At 42.0% G+C, this 12140-nt stretch overlaps 1 protein-coding gene across 3 annotated transcripts in view; it reads right to left on the reverse strand.

Moving 5' to 3' along the window:
- Window positions 1–983: 983 nt before the first annotated feature.
- TAB3 (TGF-beta activated kinase 1 (MAP3K7) binding protein 3) overlaps window positions 984–12140 on the reverse strand; it is a 75984-nt gene continuing 64827 nt past the window's right edge. For all 3 annotated transcript variants that reach the window (XM_074994516.1, XM_074994506.1, XM_074994497.1), the window contains 3 exons: window positions 7659–7752; window positions 7313–7396; window positions 984–5182 (listed from right to left, as the gene is read on the reverse strand). In XM_074994516.1, the coding sequence (XP_074850617.1) occupies window positions 5043–5182; window positions 7313–7396; window positions 7659–7752 (318 nt within the window). In that variant the 3' untranslated portion in view covers window positions 984–5042. The remainder of the gene's footprint in view (window positions 5183–7312; window positions 7397–7658; window positions 7753–12140) is intronic.

Below are 12140 nucleotides of genomic sequence, written 5' to 3' on the forward strand. Positions count from 1 at the left end.
GTGAGCAAACTTTTTACATTGGGCCCCATTTTTCATCCCTGACACTAGCAGGGCAGCCCAACCTGTCTAATGTCATCCAAACTGATAGAAATGTCGGTTATGTTCATATGAAAAAAATCCTTTTGGCATGTGTAAGAAAATAAGTGTGTAGAATATGACAGTTTTATTTATGTGTGAGTGAGAGAATACACACACAAAAATAGTAACATTTCAATTTTTAATAAGATGGATGAGCCTGAGACCCAGCTGTTGATCATACTGACCCCCCCCCCTTATGAAATTTCACACCCTCCTGAGAGTGCCCACCCCCCACTTAACCCACTCCTGGTCTAGCCCAATATACTTGACAATTGAACCTATTAGTTACTTACCACCGTAGGTCACACAGAAAGGTTAAAGTTACAAGGATCAACTGAAAAGATTATTTCCTATAGTACCTCCCAGATCACACAACATAAATTCAGTAAATTTTATCGTTTGATGAAAGACATTGCACTGAAGCAACACACTCAAACCTGAGTCAGTCTTAGGAAAGAACAACAAAAAAATCTATACTATTCTTTCAACAAAACCTTTTTCTCAAGCCTTTTGGGAGGGGAGTGGAAGTCTACATCTTTTGGCATCAGAATGCTCCCACTGGCTTGCTGCTGAAAGGAGGAAAACCTAAAACACTTTGTGAACATCATTCCTGCAAAGTAATGTTCAAATCCTGCAACCTGATCTGCACAAGCACCTCTGACTTCAGTGAGACGCAACACGTAGCTCAAAGGTCTTTCCTTGTAGACCCACCTGCAGGTTCAGGGCCCAAGTCCAACCCAGATCAGTTATTCAGAAGGAGATACGTTTGATTTACAAAAACATAGACAAAAGTTACCTATAGCTGTTGGTTTATGGGGAAAACTACGGTTTTCCAAATTACCAAATTTTTTTGCTTTGGCAATGTCTGCGACTACACAAGAGAACCAATGCAGGATGTGGTGTTTTCTTAGTTTATTGATTTATTTTTGCAGAAACCTGCAACTTTCCGAGTATGCACTTTTTGGAGATACCATGCATGCATAGCCTCTTGATGCTTTTGTACAATTTCATCTGTTGGTAATAATCCCATTCACAGCATATACATCTAAAATCCTTAGAGATCATATTTACAGGATTTAACAAGATCATGTCTTGTTTTAATGAAAAAAATAACAGGGTTTCACACAGCAGAAAATATGGAATAGATACATTGGTGCCACCATAAATAAATTTCAAGAACAGTTTCTAAAAAGATTCTTCAAGGTATTCAAAATCCAAAATTAGAATATTGCATTAACTCCACTGACCTCTTGTTATTCAAACAAGACAAGAAACACCTACCTGTACTAACACTCATAGACAATAAGAATGCCCCAGACTAAAAGACATGGCAATTTTCATTCATGGCAAACTTTAAATAATTATGTTAACGTTTGGAAAGGAAATCCAATAGGTGCAGAACACAGGGAGGCGATACTGACTACAAGACACATTGTTATGTGCAGGTCTTCTTTCTTAATGGGGTGGAGAAGCAGTTAAACATCTATGAATTGATCTGTCCTCCACCAGCTGTGAAAGCCTTTTCACATTCTTGGGTACACCAAATATTAGAAAAAAAAAATCAAGATGACAATTTCATTTCTAACTCAGGTGATATTCTCACATTCTTATTTTTCAAAAACATTCTTTATTTTTTTTCTATTTTGCTTTGTACCAATTTCAGCTCAAATATTTCAGAATTCAAAGGATTTTACAATCAATCAATGTCAACATTTTTTGCCATAGAAAAATTGAAATGAAAGGTATAACTGGGATAGATACAGAAACTGAAAGGAAGTGGTAACATTTTAAAGAAAAATGATTTAGTAGCACATTGTGATTAGAAAGTACTAAGTCGGAGACCAGCTCTTTAAAAATTAATACACGTCTTCTCATAACGCCTCCTATCTTACAGGAAAACACACATCACAGACATACAAATGCACTACTCAACCTGATCTTAGACTATATTTTACGAAGTATTTTCTTAGTACCCACCCTTCTCAGTCCCAAACAAGCACGACTGATAATTATGTCAAATTTGAAGCTTAGCCAAGTTTAGAATTTCTTTTGGTTTGCTACATCCTGAAATATTGTTCACAAGTCCCAGTATAACTAAAACTTTTAAAGAACTACACTAATAGAACAGGATAAAATTGTTATTCACAGATGGTTAACAAAAAATAAGTTTTTATACAAGTTAATTTATTTGAATAGTGAAACCCTTTGGGATATCTGAAATCCAAGTAGGTTACCCACCGTACTCTAAAAGCATGGTTGAAGGAAAGCTTGGTTATTAAACTAGGTAGTGCATTAACTTAACACAATGGCATCAGCACCCTGACATACACACACACACACACAATCACACACTCTTTATACAATACAGTGCATTTTATTTGCCAGTTGACATTAGGGTTTTGTGTGCATTAAATAAATATTACACAAAAACCTTATTTGGCATAAACTACATTTCTGTTGGAGTGTGAAAGGGGTTGCCTGCTTCCAAAACACAAAATGGAAGATTTAATATTAAAATACAAGCTATTGTCTAACAAACGGAAGGCTCAAGTACCATATAGAAATTCTACTGCCAATATTTGCATGTGAACATTTACAAGTAAATGAATACAACAAAAAAAAATTCAATACTTGGTTGTACAACCAAGAAATGAGAACGGAAAAGTTCAAATACAAATAAAATTAGCTTTACTCTTATATGCAACCTGCCCATTTGTTGGTACTATTTCCTCATAGCTCGCCTCATTTCTTTTGGTCTTCTTGGGACTGGTGGAAGCTATGACTAAGACTAGAATGTCTTAACACCAAAAACCATGCATTTAGAATTAATGGAGCTCACACAATTAATGGGTTGCATGCATTTATCATCATCTAAATGGTCTTAAAACAAAGTAGCATAACTGTTCTCAAGCATGCTACTCTTATTCTCATCTGATGACTGTCACTTCAGTCGCTATCATTTTTGCTATTCCAGCAGAATCTAAAGCTGTTAAAAAAACATAAATGACTGAAAATTGAAATCAGACAAAAAAGGCATCATCATTGAAGAACTATGACAGAATTGGTATTGTATTTGAATATCAGAATATACAACACAGTGATGTTGCTAATTTCTCAAGGAAGAAGACTCTTAAGTAAAAATGCTTCCGCTCATCTGTTTTCCACACTGTCCCTTCAGTTTTGCCAAACTGTCTATTTATATAAGCAAATTACAAAAATTTACTCTTATTTTTAACTTCATCTAGACAGCAGGAATTTTTTTTCCCCCCAAACACAAGCGCCTCCATCATAGAGTGGCAAATCACCATAAAAAGAAATCTCAACTCCGATGCCTTTGACTTAAATTTTGCTTAATAGTGCTGCACACTTTAATTGATCTCAAGCAGGCTTATTAAATAGATTATTTTAGAGTTTATGCTTAATATTTAAGGAGCGAAGGAACACATTTCACTATCATACCTCATAAAAGGCAGCTCCCAACTTTTTTTTTTAAACCTGCACGTAGGAAAGACACCAGAAAGGCAATACAGGCAAAACAAAACTCCCTTTCAAATGCTATGAAAATGTTGGCTTTTTAAATAATAATGTTACAGTGTAAAAATTAAAATGCACCACACCAGTTTCTTACCCGCATAAAATCAGTCATTCAGCTGCCCAAGCCCAAAGTTCTGATTTCACAAATAATGACTGCTTTATTATAGCAAACTGAAGCATTTAACAAAAATGATCATTTTATAACAGTTTTTTTAGTTTGCAAATGTATCACATTTATTACTGTATTGCAAACATTTCCTGACCAAAATAGAAAAAGATACAGTGTGCACCTTTTGAAACCTGCTATCTACTTTTTATAAAAGTTGGTTTATTAACAATGTGCAAATAAACCTTTATTGAAGAGCTAATATTCTTTTTTCAATTAAATCAGAATTGGGGCACTAAGTATCTTCTGTGCTGTAAACATCATGAATTCTTCACAAAATTGGAAGCTGAAAAGGCTTAAGTAACAGGGTGCAAACACTTCTCACACACAATCATGGCTGAGCTCAAACCTTCCAAGCAGAATTTGGAATAGTTCTGACATTTGGCATATGTTCACTGTACTGCTACAGAGCAGTTTTAGGAGAATGTGATTTATAAAAGCATACTTTACTTTCTAGCTTTAACACACAATGGCCTAATAAAAGCATGCAGCAATCTTTTCATCTGTAATATGGTAGAATTAGTTCTTAGTTATTTACCAGAGTTGACACTGCTTGGGGAGCACTATACAAGCAAGAGGGACTGTAGAATCCCCTTTGATTCTACTTTTTTATAAGGCTCATACAGTACCTCATTTTCTCATGAGAAGTCACAATCTCAAAACAGCAATTTGTGTATAGATTTAAATTACCCTGAAAAAAAGCAGCAATTACAAATACCCCTATCTGTGTTTTCTATATGCCGTACAACTTAGAGTTGCATTTTCCTGTCTTCTTTGTCAGTAGTTTACAATCCAGAAGCACAGGGAGCCTTTGTTTTCCAGCTAGCTAGGACCAGGTAGGTCAGCTATGGCTCTTCAGTTTGTCGGGATAACTGTTATATTTCACATCATTACTAAAAGTTCTATATTTAAAAATTAAAAGCCACTAAGTAGTAACTTTATCCACAGGATTAAACAGCAGCAATTATCTGCTCTCCTGTATACATTCTTCAAAGAGTGAATGAATCCTTTTCTGGTTTGGGTATTCTTTCTGCTTTGCTCACTGCAAAGGGATAAGAAAAGCATATGCCCCTTCCACCGAATTTATTCTTTAGTGCAGCACAAAACTGGAAACAGTTTCACATCTTTTCCTTCCCCCTTTGTAATCGCAAAATAGCTGGCTGTCAAAGGCCTGGCAGGTGGACTAAAAGGTTCCCTGTTTTCCTTCTCCTATGGTTGTGGGCTCAAGGACTTGTTTTCAACCTAATGCAGACCCTTTCCAGATTCAGGTGTAACGTGGCATTTCACACTGCTCACAGCGGTTTAGTGCTGGGTGGTTCAGGAAGGTGCAGCTATCACAATTCCATTGATCCCCTTCAAATTCTTCATCTCTTGGCTGAATCTGCTTGGAACTGATCTGATGCTCTAAAAAATGTTTTGCAAACAAAGCCTTTGTAAGAAAGTACACCAAGAAATTTTAGTAAACATTTAGAGAACATTAAGTACTCACCCAGTACTTTTCAGACATATTTTACAGACATCCAAACAGAATGGTACAACTGGATTAGGATTTGACCATTCAGAATGTACAAAACACATACATTACGTATTTATTACTTGCTGAGAAGGCTGTCTGAAGTTGATCGACTGTTAGCAGGGAATGACATGAATCCACCCCAAAACACACATAAATGTTACTAAATTTGAGTCTGTACGTTTCTCAAAAGAAGGGAAATTTAAGAGGAAGGGTGTTTGAAGACTCATGCTAAACACCAAACATTCAACCTCAAAACTAGTCTTCATTAGGCAGACATCAGGAATTGCTCTGGTTGCCAATAAACCAATAATTTATTAGAACTGCATGTAACTCAAAGCAAAATGTATTGTAAACATTTGCTTTCTCATTAGGGACACTTGTTGTCTCAAGTACCTGCTATACCTTTTTCCCAGACAGCACAAAATTTACTTTAGATATTGTGCACATTCCATCAGACTCTTGACCAACGCTTTGACTTACGGGCATTACACTATTTAACATTAAAATTGCACACTTTGATGATCACGGACTGCCAGTTACGGCACATTAAGAGATCTTCCCTATTCCAAGAACAGTTTTAATATTACTACAATTTCAGTAGCTTAATTCGGCTTCAGTTTCTATGCATTCATCTTTTCCAACCAACACACCCTGAAAGAAGAGAAAGGATAGAAAAGCAGACACTGATCAATAGCCGTTGCCCTCAATTCAATGAAGTCACATTGTTACACTAACTTTTGTTAACACTACACTTTGTGGAATTCCCTTGTGTTACTGGAAGGTGTCAAGGTAAAAAATGGCAAAGTTTAGATGTACTTAGTGATAAACTTATCCAACTTTCTCCCATGTCCTGACTCCTGCTCATTCTCTACTTTGTTTTCCCTCACTCCCTTCCCCACTGTTCTATTCTTGTTTAAAGTGATAAGGCCATTTAAGGTTGGTATACAAGTTCCCACGGTTAAAATGCGGATGTCTGAAGTCAGGCTCCTGAATTTATATTTATGCTCTTAAATAAGCATTCAATTGGATTTAGGCTCCGGAGAGTCTGAAGTTGCTTTTGAAACAGAGAGTCTTCTAAATCAGTTAGGCATTACAATGCTGAGTGCAGCAATACCTAAATACCTTTAAAAATCTAGATCTCAATGACCTGCGTAGGGTCACCAGGTATCTGAGCCAAAGCTCTGATTAGAATCCAAAGCTCTCAGAGACCCAGCTCCGTGCCTCAACCACAAGATCACTGATTTTCAGTTACACACAATAATATTCTGCAACCACACTACCACATGACAGAAGAAAAGGTGAAGTGTGAACAACATAGAGCAAATAATCCTGGCTAGGTTAGCCAAAGTTTTCAGTTTTGGAGAACAGCAGACCACTGCATCTCTGGAACTCTTACTGCTCTGCAATGTTAAGACCGTGAAATTTACTCTCTTGAATTAAACTGATCAAAATGGTGGTCATTGGGCAGGCAATGATAATGGGAAAAACAATGTATCAATTCAAATGATGAATTTGTATTGCCAATTGATTTTATGTATGACTACCACTGCAGTTATATTTATAAAATCTCAACAATGAACACTCCAGGAAGGCTGAGGCATCTTAACCTAGATGCATAATTGTAGCTAAATTCTATTTTTAAAAAAGGTATTAAGCAGTAGATCAAATTAATCTGAAATCAACCGTACAGCTTTTGTACTTTCAAGTTAATTTCTATTAATGAGCAGTATCATGCATAAACATATGAACAGAATATTAGTCATAAGCACATTGATAGCTTTCAGTGCCAGTGTTGTTATTGCTGTATCAGTATAAATCTGTTTAAGGGTTTTAACTGCACAGCTTGTGAAATGTTTAAAAAACAAGTAAAATGTTTCCTGCTTCAACTGATTGTGTAGAAAGAATTGCATTAACACTTACTGTTAACGCATGGAAACTCTTCTCAATGTGAGAACTTACCCAATGAGATAACACTGAGATATATAAATGGTTTCTTGGGCCTTTATTTAGTGACTCACCTTTTTTACATGGCTTTGGTGGCACAACAGGACCAGGCTCTATATTATCGTAAAAGTTGCTCATGGCTTTCGGATCAAAATTACCTAGTTAGAGGGATGTAAAATACAAACAATATTAAGAAAGGCTATTAGAGAGTGGATGTATAAGTACCTTTATATATTAAGGATGTTTACAGCTTATTACATATTCCATACCTTTTCTTTCACCATCCTAATTGCTGCATTTACTTTGAAGGCATAAAACCCAGTTTTTATAGAAAAAGGAAAAGAAAAAGCCAAAGATACTACTCACATTTAAACACACAACGTTAAAACTTATGCTTTATGAACATAATCAAGTTTATACCTCTAGATTGAAGGAGGTCAACTTCTTTCAGTGTACAGTCAACATTTATCTGGAGCTGTCTATTCAGGCTTCTCAATCTCGTCATCTCCTCAGGCTAGTAAGAAATGACCCAAAACAGAAATGGTAGAAAAGTCAGCATCAACTCTAAGGCGTGTATATGTAACGTAAGAGACAAAAAGCATTGTTAATAGTTCCTAATAATGTTACCGAAGGCAGACAGATTGCCAATGATGTGTAACTGCAGTTAAGAAAAATCTGTAGGAAATTTCAACATGATTTCAAAGGGAATGTTTTTTTTTTTTTTTTTTACAAAGGAGTTCTCTCTCCATTAGGCATTTTGAGGATAAAGTTACACAAATGTTGTTTGTCCTGGGCATGGGGCCAGGACTGGCATCCTCAGGCCAGTGTCCAATAGCTGGAGTGAGCAATGGAGAAGGAACCCCTGCCTGCCCAGGTGCAGGGTCAGAGGCTGCAGTAGGATCCTTGCCTGCTCTGCAGCAGCATGGGGGATAGACCCAGAGCCCTGCAGCAGCCCCACAGAGCGTGGGCTTGGGTTTGAGTCCCTGAGGAGTGGGAGGTTGCAGTCAGCAGTACAAGGAGCACTGGCTACCTGGTGATAGCCTGCCCTGGTCCTGCAAATTTGCTTGTATAGGAGCTCAGGTCCCAAGCATGCCAGACCCGGGAACTGCAACCTGTATGAAGAAAACTGTGCTTGGCTTTCAAAATTAGCCAGTTACAAAACCCATGATGGTATTTACGGTACTCCTAATACCCTTAGGCCAGACGTACATTGCCTTAAGCACCTTTGAAAGGCCAATGACCAAAGTTTGTCATCAGTTGAACTGGTATAACCCCTGAGAAGTCAGGGCAGTTGTTACCCCAGATTTTGACAGAACTGCAATCAGCAATGTTGTATGCTCAGGGGCAGCCATCTGAAAAAGAGAAGTTACCCACCGTAGTAATGATGGTTCTTTGAGATGTGTCCCCGTGGGTGCTCCATGATAGGTGTCGGGCTTGCCCCGGCGCCGCAGATCGGAAACGTTCCGGCAGTTTCTGCCGGACCACGCATGCGCCGGCGCGCGCCACTCCCTTGCGCGCCCCCGGCCACATGCGCGATCCGGTCCCCACCAGTTCCTTGACCAACCACCTCGGATGCTCCTGAAAAACACTAAACAGAGATCCGAAGCGGGGAGGATGGGCGGGTGGTGGAGCACCCACGGGGACACATCTCGAAGAACTTCTCTTTCTTCCTCGAGTGTCCCCGTGGGTGCTCCACGATAGGTGACTACCCAGCAGTAACCCAAGTAAGGAGGTGGGTAATCGGTTTATGTGCAGCTTGCCCCTGAAAGGACCGCTGTCGAGAGACAGGTATCCTCATGGAATAGCCGGTGTAGGGCATAATGCTTGGCGAAGGTGTCATACGATGACCAAGTCGCCGATCTACAGATGTCTTTTAACGCGATGCCCTTGAAAAAGGCTGTTGATGCCGCTGCCCCCCTGGTGGAGTGAGCCCTAGGCGGGGCCAGCAAAGGAGTCTTTCGAAGTTCGTAGCACATTTTTATACAGGATACGATGTGCTTCGAGATTCTCTGTGAGGAGAGACCCTCTCCTTTTGACCTGGGAGCGAGAGAGACTAGGAGTCTGTCCATTTTCCCGAAGGACTTAGTTCTGTCTATGTAGAAGGCCAACGCCCTCCTCACGTCCAGGAGGTGTAGGCGTGCCTCCTTGCTGGAGCTGTGAGGCTTCGGGTAAAACGAGGGTAAAACTATAGGTTCGTTAAGGTGGAACTCTGAAGAAACTTTCAGAACAAAGGCTGGGTGCAGCCGTAAGGTTACCGCCTCCTTTGAGAAGACTGCAGGGCGGCGTTGCCATGGCTGCTGCGAGCTCGCTCACCCTGCGGGCTGACGTGATTGCAAGGAGGAAGGTTGTTTTTATCGTAAGGAGATGTAGGGGAACTGTGGCTAAGGGCTCAAAGGGTGGGCCCGTTAGTGCGCTGAGCACTAGGTCCAAGTTCCACGATGGTGGAAGTGGTTTCCGAGGGGGGTACAGGTTTACCTGCCCCTTCAGGAACCTGGTAACAATAGGGTGGGCAAACACCGTGGGCCCTTCCTCTTCATGCCGAAAACCCGATATAGCGGCGAGGTGGACCTTCAGCGAGGATAGAGAGAGCCCGCCTCTTTTGACGTCCAGTAAGTATTCCAGTATTACGGGTATAGGCACATCAAGGGGAGCTAATTGCTTGGCAGAACACCATGCAGTGAATCGAGTCCATTTCTGCTTGTAAGTCTTCCTGGTGGAGGTCCTTCGGCTACTCTCCAGGATTTGTTGTACTCCCTCCGTACATGTACTCTCTAGTGAGCTGAGCCATGGATTAACCATGCTTGTAGGCGCAGGCCTTGAGGGTGTGGATGCACTATGGACCCCTGGGCCTGCGTGAGCAGGTCCGGTGCCGCCGGAATGGGAAGCAGTGGGCAGTCCGACATGCGCAGAAGCAAGGGGAACCATTGCTGTCGATCCCACATTGGGACTACTAGGATCATGCGGGCTCTCTCCCTCCTGGCTTTCTGCAAGACCTTGTGGATGAGCACTGTGGGGGGAAACGCGTAAAGCAGGGGGCCCTTCCACGAAATCGCGAATAAGTCCCCCAAGGACCCCCGCCCCAGTCCTGCCCTGGAGCAGTACTGGGGGCACTTCTTGTTGTGCTGGGTGGCAAACAGGTCTATCTGGGGAAACCCCCATGTATGAAAGATCGGTCGTAGCAGATCGGAGCGGATCTGCCATTCGTGCGTGAGTGCAAAGCGCCTGCTCAGCTGGTCTGCCTTCACGTTGTGAGCTCCTGGAAAGTACGAGGCCTTCAACGTTATATTGTTGGCGATGCACCAGTTCCACAGCCGGACTGCTTCCGCACATAGGGCACGGGATCGAGCTCCTCCTTGTCGATTTATATAAAACATGGTGGAGGTATTGTCTGTATTGATCCCGACTACTTTGCCTTGTATGTGGTCTCGAACACTGCTCTGAGCTCCAGTATATTTATATGCAGTGACTGTTCTGTAGGGGACCACAGTCCTTGCGTTATCTTGTTGCCGATGTGTGCTCCCCACCCTATGTGGGAAGCGTCGGTAGTAAGAAAAATAGAGATTTGTGGTTGGTGAAAGGGTACCCCTGTTAGCATGTTCTTGGGGTTTACCCACCATTGCAGGGATCTGCACACCTCTATCGTGGGCGACACCACCCTGTGGATGGTGTGGGACGCCGGCTTGTAGACGCTCGCCAGCCAATGTTGCAGGCTGCACATATGCAATCTGGCGTTCTGTACCACAAACGTTGCCACTGCCATGTGGCCTAGCAGCTGCAAGCACATTAAGACCTGCACCGTGGGGCTGTATGTAATGACTTGCACCAGGGAACCGATGGTGCGAAAGCGGGCGTCGGGTAGATAGACCCTTGCTGTAATAGAGTTTATACGTGCCCCTATGAACTGTATGTCTTGTGTGGGGTCAGTCTTTGACTTCGCGAGGTTGATGACCAGGCCCAGCGAAGAAAACATGTTTGCTGTTACGCGTATCATGCGTCGTACCTCTGCCCTTGAGGCCCCTTTCAGTACGCAGTCGTCCAGATATGGGAATATAAATACCCCGTCTGTGCAGGTAGGCTGACACCACTGCCAGGGTTTTGGTAAAGACTCTGGGGGCTGAGGAGAGGCCGAACGGCAGGACCTTGTATTGGAAATGTTCTTTGCCGACCATAAAACGGAGAAAACGTCTGTGTGCCGGGTAGATCATTATATGAAAATACGCATCTTGTAAGTCGAGGGCTGCAAACCAATCTCCATCGTCCAGTGCCATGAGCATAGAGGCGACTGTGATCATCCGAAAACACTGTTTGCGCAAGTACCTGTTGAGGCCTCGGAGATCTAAGACGGGCCTCCAGCCTCCTGTTTTCTTCTCTGTGAGGAAGTATCGTGAATAAAACCGTTTCCCCTGGAGTTGCTCCGGTACTCTTTCCACCGCCCCTATGAACATAAGATGGTCCACCTCCTGCTTGAGTTTCTCCTCGTGGGAAGCATCCCCGAGATGAGGCCTGGGCGGAGGTTTTGGCGGTGGGAGCGACTGGAAGGGGATCGCGTATCCCGTGGCTATGATCTCTAGTACCCATTTGTCTGTGGTGATCTTTTGCCATTGTGAGTGGAACGGTCGGAGGTGATGATGGAACATTAGTTGCGGATGGCATTGCGCGATGGTAGTAATGGTGCAGCCCTCGACCCGTCCGTCAAACTTGTTGCCTTTGGCCCTGCCCCAAGGATGCACGGCTCTGTTGGGAACGTCGCCTAGCAGTTCTATACTGTTGATGCTGTTGATGTCGCCCTTGGTCGTAGCCCCGTTGGTACTGAGCACGCTGAGGTTGGTACGGGTATCGCCTTTGTTGAGGGTAATACTTTTTCCTTCTGTATGGAGGGATATAAATACCCAGGGTTCTGAG

The sequence above is a fragment of the Carettochelys insculpta genome, chromosome 1 (assembly GCF_033958435.1).
Source record: "Carettochelys insculpta isolate YL-2023 chromosome 1, ASM3395843v1, whole genome shotgun sequence".
Taxonomy (NCBI): Eukaryota; Metazoa; Chordata; order Testudines; family Carettochelyidae; genus Carettochelys; species Carettochelys insculpta.